Source organism: Ixodes scapularis, unplaced genomic scaffold, assembly GCF_016920785.2.
Source record: "Ixodes scapularis isolate PalLabHiFi unplaced genomic scaffold, ASM1692078v2 PGA_scaffold0__279_contigs__length_252992795, whole genome shotgun sequence".
NCBI classification, from domain to species: Eukaryota; Metazoa; Arthropoda; class Arachnida; order Ixodida; family Ixodidae; genus Ixodes; species Ixodes scapularis.
In genome coordinates this window covers 86,965,971-86,981,697 of record NW_024609835.1, presented here as the reverse complement: position 1 = coordinate 86,981,697, position 15,727 = coordinate 86,965,971, and the positions used below count along the sequence as shown (strand labels likewise).

The following is a 15,727-nucleotide window of genomic DNA, read 5'->3' as shown; positions in this document are numbered from 1 at the left end:
ACCGAGCCTGATCGGAACCACCAAGAATTCGCCAGGTAACCTCTTCCCGCTATCAGCGTCACCCCCGCAGCGCGGCGCGTCCGGCTTTGGTTAGCGTCTCCGCTTTCACTTCAGCAAACGTTGTTCGAATAATGGCGTCCGATGTTTGCTGGCTTCAGCGCCTGGGTTCGTGAGTCCATCTATTGAGGAGACGCTTTGTTGCCACGGTGACGGTGAGTATAGCAGACGGAGTTCATCGTGCAGAAGGAGACGGCGGTGTTGCAAGTTAGGAGCATATGCGTGGGTTCTTTCGCCGTGCTTTTCAATAGGCGGGACGTGAAATAGAAACGTTCGAAATAAGGACTTAGCGCAGATGGGATATTTTCTTCAGCGCCCGATGTTTTTACACAAGTAGCATGTTTTTAGCTCGAAATTCGCACTAAGTGTTGTACGGCAGAATGGGGCTAAGCTACCGATGTCACAAAAGTTGTTTGGACGTACTGCCGTGATGTCTGCTTAATATGGACACCTCCGTTCCCATAAAAAGATCGTCCATAATGTGAGCTGTCCAAACAAACGCGACAAAAATGCATGTATTTTCCCAGTTGGTTTTCGAAAGTGCACTGTTAGCAAGTCCCGTGTATTTGGCGAATATTTGGGGTGAAAAACACGCTATTTACACAAATTACCATAAATTTACACGATGAGTAACGGATAATTCGTTCAGAAATCATGCGAGGTTGTAAAAAACGTGTTTTGGTTCGGTCATACACGCATAACCGTGTAGCCGACCTCGATAACACGCATCGCCCCCGGCGACGACCGCGGCATTGCCGGCTATCGAAGCACCGGAATGCTTGGGGACACATTTAGAAAGGACCGTCGAGACAAATGCCGCGGAAAGAAACATGTCTCGGAGACAGATATGCACCAAAAACAATTGCGCCATGTCGCAGGACGTTGGCGAAACCCGCGCTTACCGTGCTCGCCGCCATCTTCTGGTCGATGGCAATGCGGCTTCCCTCATGTCGCCCATGTTTGTATTTAGTTTAGGGGTCCTGATAACAGTTTCTTAGACACCACAAATAAAGTCATGGGTCTAATTATTCGTTCCAAACAGTTAAAATGGATATAAAAAGCGTGTCCTCGATGTGAACACGTGACATTGCAGTTGGTTTCGTTTTTGCTTCAACCTTCAACTGCAAGCGATCTGGCCACGGCGCAAGCGCAACGCCGATGTACGCTGGAAGCAAGCGCCGGTTGGCTTTCGTTGTTTTTGTTTGACCGGAGAAAATCTGGCAAGTACGCATGGCGCCGCTACTGTTTTGGTTTGACGGGACGCGAGAAGCTTCGCATAGAGCTTCGGAGTTTGCGAGCACATAGTGAAGACGTGACCGGAGAAGTGCCCCTGTGATGTTCCTGGAAGACGGAAAGTAGCATTCGTAATCGTCGTGTGTGCTTTGAAAGCGAAGGGAGTCACAGGGTCCACGAGTTCGCAACCACAAGTCAAGGTTCACGACAGCGCGGCGTTGACTTCGGCGATCTCGTTCTGTTTAATGCGTCCCGGCGATGCGAAAAAGAGCTGAAACATACGTCGTGCGTGGTGCGGTGCTTTGTATTCCGGGTCTGTTTGAACCACGCTTTTAACACGGAGCGCAAATTGTTTGTTGCGTGGTGGAGGTTCAACGGGTACAGTCCCGTCGTCGTCAGCTGATCCGGTCCAGCTGGTCCGGGAGGACGCAGCGAGCGTTTTTAAAAGTAAATCTTCCTTCGTTCCGTTTCAAACTGTGGAAGTATCCCGACACATTCCGTGAGTAAGAAGCAGCGGGCGTTTTCAACAAAATTACGTTGTTTTAATTGAATAATGGACTCCGGATTGTTGTCTTAAATCTGCCGTTTTTTATGCTTCGTGTTGGACTGCGTTTGCATAGCGACGCACACCGCTCGAGTAGATGATTCGGTCCTGCAACGAGTTTGTTCCGCCAATCAAGCGGCGTGAATAAATTAGGGCAAGGTTTCCTACCTGCCCACAGATGCATGTACTGAGACCATTTTTTATGTGGTGAACGTAGTGCTCTTTCTTTATTTTGGAAGACGCGTTGGTGCATTTATTATGGTACAATCACTTGAGAGTTGAGAAATTGGAGAGCGAGCAAGCTTTCTCAACTTTGTCTATTTCTCTCTGGCACTGCACTGTTTCAGTTTCAGTAGGCATATCTACTAGCAGGTACAAACTGCTCTAAAGCAGGTAAAAAAAACGGGAAGCTTAGGACGGTGCGGACTCCGTGTTTCGCGCTTTTCGCAAGGTGACAGGGTAAATGCTTTTGTGAGATATGCGGAATATGCAAGCGATTTTGTTATGCCTGTCGTTTGCGTCTCTCCAGCAAAACGATTAAGATGATCTACTATAAAGGCGCAATCACAAGCCAAGATTTAAGATAGCAGTCGTTTGCTTCGGTGATCCGTGTAGCTGTATTTTACCCTGCTCTCTGCAACACCGTGTCATGACGAAGAGCTGGAATGGTCACGGTTTGTGCTGGCCTCCCGGTTGACAGAAACCCGCGTCGCCCGCATCGGCACCGAGTGCGCTTGGGCTGTTGATGCTCAAGCCTTTCATCCGCGGCTTGTCGCCAGCTCATCCTGCTGCTCAACGGTGAGGAAGCGGCGAGAGTAACCTCGGAAGTGAATGTAAATCCTCGTTCATTCAGTTATCCGGTGTCAGTGTGGAAGATGTCCAACGTGTACTGAGGGCGGGAACTACGAGCGTTTTGCCTTGCTTTTATCAAATACTTGCTTTTATAACCGAAACCAGACCAACGAGATAACTGCCTTGCGTACTCAAAAATGACGGAAGCAATAAGTTTCAACGGGGAAGTAGGCGAGACGGTGCACACTGTTTAAACGCTTGCAGTATCCACGAGTGGTACCAGGAAAGCGACGTCAACAGAGAAGGAGCTCGCGATTCAACATAATGCACTGCTACGGGCCCGTGTATCTTCAAAGTTCGGGGTGGTGGCAGTATAAAAAAAAGACGCATCAGCGCCCCACACCAGTGTTCACGAATAACACCGGGCACAAACTCCCAAGCCCCACCGCTCTTCTCGACACCGACACGACATACGACAACAAACTGCATCAAAACGCTCCAAAAGTGAAGGCGTCTGCTCCCGTACTGCAACTGCTGCAACTAGCGGAAGTGAAGTGAAGTGTTGGGCGGATGTCCGGATGTCCTTCACAAAAATATATAAAAAATGCTTTGCGCAAGGATCATTTTCATTTATTATTGTATACGTAATGACAAAATCCCAATAATTTGTTTTCCTATCTGATTCAAGCTAGTCGGACTGCTCATAACACTGGTCAAGCAAGAAAATAACAAAAATTTGAACTTTTTCATGACCGGTTTACGATTTATTGTTAACATATCGTTATTTATTGCAACGGACTAACATTATAGATTTTGCCTCCATACTTTTTAAATGCAAACAGTTCTAACACACGGCTGTCCATTGCGCCGTGTTTTGTGTATTCTTCTATAAATCTGTAATGGTCAGCGACCAAAGAGCTCACCCGCACATGTCAAGCTTATATGCGCCACGGGGAGAAATGGATATCGAGTAGGAAGTGACGGGCATAGTGTCGGTTGTTGTGTTTGTGTACATTTCGGTGCTGTGTAGCTGTGTGCTGTGTTGCCTGCGTTGTATGTAGGGTTGCTGTGTAGTCGTGGTCGTTCGCAGTGTTAACAGACTCGTCTTTTTTTTTAAAACAGGCTGCTAGAAATCTCGATAGGTGGTGCAAGTTACCGCCCGATTCTAAATAGTTTGCTCAAGTTATTTATCCATGTAAATTCGGCATTGGTTTTTTTTTTTTTTTTTTTTTTTTTTTTTTTTTTTGTCTTGCGGTTTGTTGAAGCTACCGACGCCGCCGACCGCCGACAACGCACGTACGTACCTTTACAAGTAGCTGCATCCGCCGCTTGGAGACTTTACTGTGTATAAAACACATCGAACGAGAACTAACGCGCCCTGTGTGCTTTCAATTCGGCTGAAAGGCGCGCGGCTCGCTGGGCTCGTATCTCGCCTGTTCTCGGCCGCTGGCCGCCATGTTTCATAAGGAACACGCTCGAAACGGTTTTGCGGAAGGCAGACACGGTGTAGCGTGTTAAGTTTACACAGCACCTCATGTGTAGACGAAAAACACAGATGGCCTCGTGTTAAACGAACACGTTTCGACGTGTCCGCTATGGGACAACGGTTTACACGTCTAGGCGTGTTATTTTTGCTAACAGTGTGGTGTTCATATAGTGGGGTACCATGTTACCGAGGTCCATATTAACAAGACGTGACTGTAGTCACGCAGCTTAAAAAATGCAGGGTTGGCTTTGTTTATTGCGCGCACGTTTCGTGTTTCGTAATTCATTCTTAGGCGTTAGAATCGTACGATGCCACATTTCGTTGGATGCTCCGGAGCAATAATCAGGTGCTCACAACTTGCCACCCTGTCCGCGGTTATACACGGTTCATCTCGCGAGATGTGGGAATCGGCTATGCAACGCACAAATGCGACAAAGGAGCTCTGAAGAGTGCTCGATTCGCAAAACCACTGGCACGTTTTAACAGGGTTCACCGTCTTCAGAAATGGACTAGAATATAGACCATTTCCGCGTACACTTATAAACAAAAAATCTCGCTACGTGCCAGCGTCTTCTCCGAGTCTGAAGCCGGCCGAAAGAGTACGATGGCAGGCGCAGTCGTTAATTCAGTCAGCTTCCAATTTCGTCGCACAGCCTCGTCACGAGATTGCGTTCCGATGCGTACACGTCAAGAGCCAAATCACCGGACACCTCGATCGTGCGCGGTAGAACCACGCAGAATCAACTACCTACATTTCGTATAGCGCCCGCGTCAGGAGCGCTGACACGCCCATGCAACCGCTGTCAATTGGTCAAAGATTGACATGTCAAGACGCTGAGCAAACACGGCGAAGTCGTGAGCGGATCTATAGAACCTCAAACCCGAGCGCTTTTATTAAAACTTTCGCGATAAAAACAAAAAGGAGACGAAGGCGACAGCTAGCTTCAGAAGATTCATGCCGGTTCTGAAGACGAGGCAAGCTTCACCGCTGTCATCTCCAACACGGGCGACGGCAGGGAGCAGTGTCTTTGTTAAGGAACAGCGTACACGACAGATGACAACACTGGGTGGGAATCGTGCCAGTTCGTTAAGTTCCAAGAAGCCATGTCGTGGGCGTCCCAACCTCGCCTAAGCACTCGCAAGGGCCTCTAGGAAAAGCCTGCTGCTCGATCGCATCATTGTGCGCGAATAATCTCGTCTCGAGATCGAGACTCCAGAGCCCTCCTGATGGCTGCGACGCGAAGAATTAGTGCGCTTCGGTTGTTCAGCTGTCCCGATGCAATCGGACCGCATGCCACATCTCGAGGTCCGTATACTTCCTCGTCTGCGCCCACTTCTAAAAATACGAATCCGATTGAATTAAGCGTTTCGCAGAAACCGAGCCACACCTGTTGGTCTACTTTAGAGTGAAGTCGAGAGTCCATAAACCTCATTCGTAAAACCTAGTTAGTCTTCATCGTCCTTTTATTTCGAACATAGCCTCTTTGTTTGTTTTACTGTTATTTAACGACTGCTCATTTAGCGGTTGCACGCTCGTTCCATCCCCAGCGACCTACAGCACCGCCTATCTAAGGTGAAATAATATGATGATCTGTCACTTGTTGGTTTCAAAGTGTGGTGGTAGTTCGGCTTGTACGGATTATAGGATATTCGATCTTTTTAAATCTTATAGTAGCTGCTCCTACTTTGGATCAAAATTTCTTTACCCAGTGTAGAGAGTAATAAGGACCCAAGAAAAGACAGGTATGCGGAATATAATGACTCTGGAGTATCAATGTATTGTCTAGCTGAGAAGAACAAGATGAAAAATGCTGCCTCACAATGAATGTTATGTCGGGAATGACGAGCGTAGCTTTGAGAAATAAAATTGAAGGTTTAACGAGACGGTAAAGTTATATGAAATAAGATGTGAATACCCTCGCAGAAACGAAATTCCCGCGGGCATGGCTCCCTATTTATTCGCAACTTTCATGGCCTAAACTGGGCATACTAACACATATCAAAATAATGGGCACCTGGAGAATTAATTTTAAAGCGCGGTATGCGGTTTAATCCGAGATACACAAATAGTCCTATTTGGTTGAAAACAAGCTTGCATTAAAAATGAAGCATATCATTGCTCGAGGGAGAAGCGTAAGGAAAAATGTTTGTCGGAAAATCTATCACCCACAGAGTACGCCGCGCAATTGTGACAAAGCGTTTTTTTTTTTTTTTTTTTGTCGTTCCAAAGTTGCGAGTATAGCGATATAAATTTCTCGAACATACCACTGTAGAAACAAAACTAGAGTCTGTATGGTCTACAATGACGCTTTCTGGATGAATGAAGCAGAAACGTATTTTAAGGATAAAATGTTTACAGAAAAATTTATGTAGGCTATTTTTACACCATTTACGCAGCGAAGGCTTAAGTGAACAACAGCAGCCAAAGTTCACAAAAACAAAAAACAAAATAATAATAATTTTGCACTTGTATTCATGAAACTGACTTATGTAGAATTGCGATTTATGAGGAGCGCAGGGGACGCCCTCAGCCCTGCAGGCACGCGACGCCCTGTCTAGCGTGGCCACATACTCCTTTTACATCGTTTCTTTATTTTTCTTGTTGCTTTTGAAGCTTTCGCAGCTGGAAAAGTCTTCTTCAAGCGTCTCAGAGTCATCTCTCCTGCCGCTCGCCCAGTTTCTTCGTGTGGCCGGCGGAGCAGGCGCCGCGGATATTTGGCGGTGAGCCAACTCTCCGACTGTGGCACGCTTCATTTCTCAGGGCTAAATCAGACTTGACTTTCCCAAGTATGCGAGTCTGCATTGATATTCCGCCGAAATAGGTCAGGTGGTATAGCATGGCATGCGTTGAGTGAGGCGGGTGCCTTCCCTCCGCTCTTCCGAAAAAAAGGGCAAAGCCCTCCGAGGATCTCGGGGACGCATCTGAGCGAGATGGCACCAGTTCGGAAGGGACGTCGCATTCAAAAGCACTCATCCCATTCAAGAGCTGACACGACTGCAATTCTGGCCCCGAAATCTGGGTTGAACCGCCGACAGATGACGATGACGACGAAGAACGCCTCCGCAGTGCTGTCTTGCATACCTTCTGCTCGCGCGCACTGCGAACTCGTCCCAAATGGTTCATCGGCGCTGACGCCTTGTTCTGCTCACGAGCGTAGTGAGCAGAGCATTGGGGCGTGGGGGATAGCGGATGACAGCGCAAGACGGCAGCCGAGACACGATGCGGCGCGCTGGCTGGAGTGCCCGCCGCTCGATCGTGAGTTGGACGGGACGCCGGGGGCAGTGTTTATTTGCAACTCAGCGGCTTCGTTTTGTCGCTTCCGGGCGCTCGCGCTCTCGTTTGATGAGCGGGATTGTCTGTCTGCTCGTCGCAGCGTCGCGATTATTAAGTCGTGAGTAGAAGCCAGGCGAAGAATCTTAAAAAAAAAAAATACGGTAACTTTTTTTTTTTTTTTTCTTGGGGGGGAGTGGGACTCTTGTTGTGCGGCCACTGACTTGAATTGACTGGCAGGTCTGAGCAGGTCTCACGGGAACCTGCCGTAGCAGTCGACCGTCGGTACGCGTTGCTGACCTGGCTCCTGAAGTGTTTTCACCACGTCACGACGCGGATCAATGTACCAGCGGATAGCTCTGGTGCGTCATGAATGAACCCCCCAGCCCAAGCGCGTTCCCCGATAGGGACGCAGATCGCGGATGATGTGGAGCATAGGTGCACGGCAGAACCAATTCCGATGTCCGGGCTGTTTCACTTACTTGCTCAATCATGTTTTAATGGCCGCTCGTAACAAAGAAATACGCTCGGCGATGTCCAGGCGCATGAGGCGTTTCTGTGACAGAAAAAAATTCCCTGTCGCCCCATTCTCTCTGTAATGGTTAGTATGAAGATGCCCTATTTACGGTTGTTTTAAATACTTAACACGAGGATTTCCGACTCGAGAAAGTCAACTAAAGTTGTTAGTTCACGTCCTGAAGGCTGGAAATTTATAAAGTTCAACGGTGGAATACCTTGTTGTTATTTTCGTTTTTTTTTTATTGGATGTATTAAACCTAACTTGATGCGAATTAATTATCACCCTCTGAACACAGAGAATTTTGTAACGTTCCGAACTCCGCTACCAAATATGCATCGCAATTTCTTGCTCGTACTCTACACAACTTAAAAACTTTATATTCGATCGCGTTAAAAAAAAAAAAAAAATGTTAGCCAGGACAACAAAGTGCGCTTATTATGTTTCATCTGGGTAAACTGTTAATCTCAGTTTTATTATAAAATCATATCCTGCACTTGCAGGGGTACAAGACCCTGTCAAGCTTCCTTTTCGATGTATTCGGCACAATTTAGCTGCTAAAAATAAAGCAACAATGTTTTCTTCACGGTAGCCAGTAAAGAAGTACCCGGTGGTTTATTCTCCCGGATATCATCCTATTATTCTTCTTTTGTTTTTTTCTCAGAAGGCTGAAAAATATGGTTTAGTGCATTTTAAAGCATCATATACTCCAAATAATATATTTTCTGTTCTCGATGACTTTGTCTCAGAATTGAAGAGGTCGTGTGGGCGTCGTATTTAAATCAGGCAATAAGCGTAAAAACAAAACACAAACTATATTTACACTAATAAATCAATCGAATATACATCATTACAGAGAAGTGTCTCGATCGGCTTCTGTCGTTCGCCTCGTTCCGCTCGTGCCTCGAGCCTTCTTCTTTCTTCTCGTTTCTCGTGAGCTTCAAGTTCTTTCCAATCTGCAACATCCTCCCCCCCCCCCTTTTTTTTCTTTTTCCGCGTGAGAGTTGCCTTGGTTCATTCACTTGCCAGTTCCAGGGGGTAAAGGAGCTGCACGGGGCGCCGAAGCGTTACCCCGCTCGGTAGGCGCACTAGACAGGAACGCACGTGGTTGTCTCTGCCCAGCTGAACTGTTTCGATCCTCCCCGTTTTCCACATGAGCCGTGGGGTCTTGTCTTCGTGAACAAGAACGAGGTCCCCGTTCTGTAGGTCGTTTGTCCGCGTCTCGGGCGATCGGTGTGCGGAGCGGAGTTGAAGGAGGTATTCCTTCCGCCATCTCCGCCAGAATCGGTCCAGTAGTTGCTGCCTGTGTAGCCAACGTCTGGTAATGTCCCCTCTCGCAGAACCTGGTATAGTTTCTAGGTTGACTGATGGGAAAGCCGTCAGACGCCTGCCCAACAAGAAGTGCGCAGGCGTTAAAGCCTCCTGCTCGTGTGGAGCGTCGTTAACAGGGGCCAAAGGTCGAGAATTCACGACGGCTTCCACCTCTTGGAGCATGGTCGTTAGTTCTTCGAAACTAAACTTGTTCCTTCCTAGTATGTTCCTTAGACTACGCTTCACTGTCTGGACCATCCTTTCCCAGAACCCGCCCCACCAGGCTGCTCTCTCAGCGATGAACTTCCACTTTATCCGATGCTGTGAGCAGTGGTCCTGGAAGCGGCGGTTCGTGAGCACGTCCCATACGCCGCATAAGTCCTTTGCTGCCCTCTTAAAGGTGAGGGCATTGTCTGAGTAGACAACACTGGGTAAGCCCCGTCGAGCAGTAAAGCGCTGGAAGGCCATGATGAACGCCTCTGTCGATAGGTTGGAAACAAGCTCTAGGTGTATGGCTCTTGTCACCGCACATGTGAAAAGCGCAATGTACGACTTTTCATCTGATGCTGCAGTCTTTACCATCAGTGGACCGGCAAAATCGATCCCGACCACCTCAAAAGGATTCGCTTGGGTAATGCGATCTTGCGGCAAAGGTGCGGTCGGAGCGTTAGCCGGCTTGAGTCGGGCCAACCGACAACCATTACATTTGTTGATGACCTTCTTGGCCAGCTGTCTTGCTCGCGGTATCCAGAACCGCTCTCGGATTTGGGTTAATGTGTCCTGAAGTCCGCCGTGCAGTGTTCGACGATGGCAGTCTCTGACCAATTACTCAGTGAAGCGGTGATCGGGAGGTAGCAAAAGCGGGTACTTGATCTCGATTGTTTCGTTTAATTGTTGCAGTCGTCCCCCCACTCGCAACAATCCGTTGGTGTCAATGAAGGGGGCGAGCGAGACTATGCTGGATCGCCTTTCCAGTTTCTTATCTGTCTTTAGATCGTTCACTTCTTGTGTAAAAGCTTCCTGTTGCGTTCGTGCGATCCACCAAGTCTCGGCTCGTTCAATTTCTTCGGACGCTAGCGGGCCCTCACGTCGGCTTCGCCGCGTTCGGCAGTTCTTTACAAACCGCATAATCCATGCAGTAATCCTGAGGACCCGTTCCAGCGCCCCGTATCGTTCAAGTTCCAATAGAGGTGCAATCCCCTCCGTTGCAGTCTGCAATACGTGATGTTCCAGCTTTCCCTCCTCTGCAATAACTGCTACTGGAACGTCGTCGCCCATGACGAGGTTTGGCCATACGTCTTCGGTTTTACCAAGCCACTTTGGACCCTTCCACCACAATTGCATACCTTTTAGAGTTTCCGCAGATATTCCCCGTGTCATCAAATCTGCCGGATTTTCTTGTCCGGGGCAGTGCTTCCATGTAGAAGGTGACCCTCCAGATTGGAGCTCTGCCACTCGATTTGCCACAAAGGGCTTCCACTGAGTTGCTGACCCGCGGATCCAGTGAAGTGTGATAGCGCTATCTGTCCAGTAGAATGTCTCTTGAATGTTCATGATCTCTCCAAGATACTGGCCCATCCGTCTTCCAATCACTGCAGCCATTAGTTCTAGTCGAGGTAGTGTTATTCGCTTTATGGGCGCCACACGTGATTTCGAGAATATCAAGTTCACCTCTACCTTCCCATCCTCTCCTTCAGCCCTCAGGTAGGCACAAGTGCCATAGGCCACCGGACTTGCGTCGCAGAAGACGTGTAGCTGGAGAGAACATATGACTTCTCTTGGCGTCTTCACGATGCAGCGAGGAATCACTATCTCTTCTAATTGTGGAAGTTCTGCGCACCATCGCCGCCATTGCACCAGTAGGTCGTCCGTTAGATCGTCGTCCCAACCGATTCCTTGTTCCCAGATTCGTTGAAACAAAACCTTGATTCGTATAACGAACGGAGCAAGGAGTCCCAACGGGTCGAAAACCCTAGCTGATGCACGGAGTACATAGCGCTTCGTCGTCCCACTGCACGTGACGAAGTTCAGGATTCTCTCCACTGGAATGGCCAGCGTGTCAGCGTCACGTCGCCAAAGAAGTCCAAGTACAGCTCTCGGCTCAGAGAGTGCAGGCGTTGATGCAGCTTTATCGAACGATCTTTGCAGTACTGTAGCGTTGGTAGACCACTTTCGGAGTCTCATTCCTGCATCTTCTAAAATCTGGTTGGCTTGTTCCTGTATTCGCGCCGCTTCTTCAATAGTGGGGGCTCCGATCAGGAGGTCGTCGACGTAGAATCCCCGTTGAAGCAGTTCCGCAGTCGATCGCAATTCTCCATTGACGTTGCTCAGATGATGAGTAAGAGTGGCGGTTAGTAGAAAGGGGCTGGCCGATGTCCCAAAGGGCACTCTCGTCATCCTCCACTCTTCAACTGTTGGTTCAGAGCTTGCTGACGACGAATCTCTCTGAAACCACAGGAAGCGTAGGACGTCTCGATCTTCAGGTCGAACGCTGACCTGCAAAAACGCCTTTTCTATGTCCGCTGTTAAGGCGATTGGGTGTAGACGGAAGCGCACCAAGATTCCGACCAGATCGGCGTTCAAACTCGGCCCTTTTTCCAGTTGTTCGTTGAGTGAAGCAACTCCTGGGAGATGAGACGAAGCGTCGAAGACGACTCTCAGCCTGGTGGTCTCGGATTCATTCCGAATTACGGGCTGATGGGGCATATAATAAATCCGTGGGTTTGTCGACTCGGCACAAAATGGGCTTGTTGAAACGTTTTCTGCGTGTCCTGAGGTGATGTAGCTGCGTATGACGTTGTCGTAATCTTTTGCGAAGGACTCGTCGCGTGACAATCTCTTTTTCAAACTCTCAAGACGTTTCAATGCCAGCGTGCGGTTATCCTTCAGTTCTCCCGCGCCGACCCTGAACGGTAGGCCGACTTCGTACCGTCCATTCACTTTCCGTATTGTTCGGTTGAACTCGTTCAGCAGTTCGTTCTGTTCTTCCATCTTGCTGGAGGGCTGGTCAGAAATTCCGATGCTCTCTAGCTCCCAAAAACGCCGCAGGATGTCTCCGACGTCCTCGTTCGTGAAGCATTCCGTTCTTAGCACGCATACCATGCTGCTGGCGCTGCCTTTGAGAGAGCTGTGGTTTGACACTGGGCCTTGAAAGGTCCAGCCAAAAATGGTGCTTATAGCTACCAGCTTCTGATTTTCCTTGCAATGCAGCACTTGGTCACCGTTCACTCGCCACAACTGGTCTGAACCGACCAGAAGGGAAATGCCCTCTTCAGCAGTGGCCAGAGGGGAGAGAAGCATGTCCGCAATACGACGACCGTTTTTCATCATACGGCGAACAAATTCGTGGTCGACGGGTACCTGCACAACATCCTTACAGATGAAGGGTACCTCGACGGCCTCGATGACGCACTCTTCTTGGCCGTATTGGCTGTGCAACCGTACTTGTACTAGTCTCCGACGTTGCGGTCGTGACGTGGAGCGGCCGAACGTATTTAGCCGGAGGCTAACATGTCCCAGAACCTTGAGGCCGAGTTTGCGAGAAAGATCCTCACAAATGAACGTCCGTTGGCTACCTCCATCGATAATGGCTCGCACGTAAAGTCTTTGGTTTTCTTCCTCAGCCCAGGCTCGGAATGTTTGAAGAATCACTTCGGAATCCAATGGGATGTCAGCACTGTCCGAGATTGCGTTCTGGACGCTTGTCGCAGGGGCACCTCTATCCGATTTCTTCACGTTAGGTTTCCAGTTCGGGTCGCACATGGATGTGACATGTCGACCGGAGCACGACGCGCATGTCACCTTCCGCCGGCACTCCCTCGCCCGGTGCCCTCCGATTGTGCATCTGAAGCAGCGGTTTTCTTCCGCCAGCCTCCTTTTCTTCACCTCTAACGTGAGGTCGCCAGTACATACTTCTGTTGCGTGCTTTGTGGACCGGCAAAAGAAGCAGGGGCTTGTGATATTTGCATGTAGCACAGAGGCTGCTGGCATTCTGGGTCTTTCAGTCCTTTTCTTCTGCGTCTCTTGCCGTTCTTCTACTACTCCGGCTCTCTCCCTACTCTCAACTTCGATCCGAAGGAAGCTTAGAATATCGGCGAGCTCATCTTCGGCATCGGCGAAAGAGGGCGGCCTTGGAGCGCTCCGGGTGGAAAATGGTCCGTCGACAGACTGTCCGGTGTCCTGCACCGCTGGTGAAGTCAGTGAAGTCGGACTGTTTTGCGTTTCCCCCGTCGACCTGTAGGCAGTGTTGCTTGCCTGCTGCCGGTGATAATTTACGACGACTTCGCTCGGCAAGGCCTTAAGGAGGATATCGGACATCATCGTGCAGTACGTTGCCGATCCCACGCCGAGCCCTTTCAGACCTCGGATGTTCGTCTGGACGTGATCGTACATCTTTCGGAGGCCTTTCGTGTCTTTCGCGGAGGCAACAGGAGGCAGTGCTCGGAGCTTCGCCAGATGATTTTGTTCGATCCTTCGTTTGTCACCGAAGCGCAGTGTCAGGATTTCAATGGCATCGTCGTAGCAGGCCTCAGTTGCCTGGAGCCCAGCGATGGCCGCCGCCGCTGGTCCGGTGACATGGTTGCGCAGGTACTGAAACTTGTCCGATCGTGGAATGCTATCGTTTTCGTGGATAGCACGACCAAACTGCTCCCAGAAGCTCTGCCATGCGCTGACCTCGCCGTTGAAAGTTTGAAGTCGTAACTTGGGAAGCTTCACGCCGCTAGTCATGTTGGTGCGATTTCTTCCCAGGTCTGTAGTGGCAGTCGCAGATGTTGTCGCGGATGTGGTCATCTGGGTGGCCTGTGCCTGTTGTTCTTTACGTCTCAGTGAGTCTGCCTTGCAGTCCAACAGCGCCATCATTCGGATGGCCTCGTCGTCGTACTCCGTGACCGTAGTGTATTCTGCGACGAGGTCTTGTTCCGATATATGATCTTCTATCTCCACGTTCAACTCTTGAAGAGCCCTGTTATTGGTTTTCAGCCTTTCTAGCCAGGCAGTCAGCGATGCCAGGTCCGCTGTCTCCATCCCCGCTGTCGCCTCGTGGATAATTTTCGTGTTTTGCGACCGCTTCACTCCACGTTTTGCCTTGAGACGTTCCATGTTTGACGATCTCCCACACAGCTCTCGGAAACAGCGTTCCAGGCAGGTGTTCCACAAAGGTGGAAAATCCGCTCACCTCAATCGTTCTCGTTCCCGGGTTTCGGCACCATAATGTCTCAGAATTGAAGAGGTCGTGTGGGCGTCGTATTTAAATCAGGCAATAAGCGTAAAAACAAAACACAAACTATATTTACACTAATAAATCAATCGAATATACATCATTACAGAGAAGTGTCTCGATCGGCTTCTGTCGTTCGCCTCGTTCCGCTCGTGCCTCGAGCCTTCTTCTTTCTTCTCGTTTCTCGTGAGCTTCAAGTTCTTTCCAATCTGCAACAGACTTCGTTTGTTGTTGTCACATAATTTAATTGAAATTAAATATTTTAAGTGTGGTTGTATGGATAACGATGACAGATAATTTTGTCATCATGATGTGTAACCAGCGTGACTCCGGCTTTACGGCTTGGGACTGACGACGAGACATCCATTCAAAATCTTTAGACTGGCCCGGACCAAACCAATCTGGACACTGCATCGTTTTTGTTGTGAATATTGTAACTTCTAATTCAATTCTCGTTAAAAAAAATATATAATCGCGTCTTTTTTCAATAAAAATTGTCCAAGTTCATCGAGATAATTGCCTCTCTTTCCTAAACACTTTTTTATCGTTACAAACTCTATGAAAGTTGTATTGCAATTGAAACCAAATACTCAAACAACTTGTGCATATTGTTGTAATGAGAAGATCCCATCGGCGGACGCAGATCTGTTCAGCGAAAGTGGAATGGAGGAGAACAAAGGCCAACCAATGGGCTATTCTTTTCGGTCTTTTTTTTTTTTTTTTCATCAATACATGTTATTTGCGACACGGAGCAATGGTTTCGATAAACTATGGTGCCTGGAACACGTATCCGACTGGTGTGTTTTCCGTGTCTTAATAAGTGGTCCCTCGATTCCCTCCTGATGATATCACAAAAGTGTCACGTTGTCGCCGGCTGCGAGCCTGGCGGTGTCCCAGCAGCGCTGGTGAGTGTGGCTGACGCCGGTCCAGCTACAGGTCGCTCTTCACTGTGACACTTCACGGCAGCTTCGGCAGCCAGAAGTTGGGACTCCGCGAAAACAGCGGCACTCGCGTTCGCTATCGTACTTTTTGCCGAGACTCTTATCGCCAAACGCTACGATAGCGACCTCCGACAGCATAGCACATCGGCTTCTGTGACGTCATTTACTTGCCACGTCGGAACCCCTTTTGATGTAAGATAGCATGCAGGCGAAACACACTGGTCCAAGACGCGTTGCTGGCACCGTAGGTGAACACTCCCGTGCGCATTTCCTGCTACTCGCTTTGCTCCAAATGAGACGTTGCTTAATACATGAAATAAATGCTCCGATTTATGTCAAAACAGCCTTCTTTATTGT

At 49.0% G+C, this 15,727-nt stretch overlaps 1 protein-coding gene across 1 annotated transcript; it reads right to left on the bottom strand.

Moving 5' to 3' along the window:
* Nucleotides 1-8,914: 8,914 nt before the first annotated feature.
* Nucleotides 8,915-14,311, bottom strand: LOC115322392. Its single transcript, XM_042292373.1, has 2 exons — nt 11,959-14,311; nt 8,915-9,459 (listed from the first exon to the last, which is right to left on the bottom strand). Exons 1-2 carry the CDS (start codon nt 14,309-14,311, stop codon nt 8,915-8,917), a joined length of 2,898 nt encoding a protein of 965 aa, XP_042148307.1.
* Between the last annotated feature and the right edge of the window lie 1,416 nt (nt 14,312-15,727).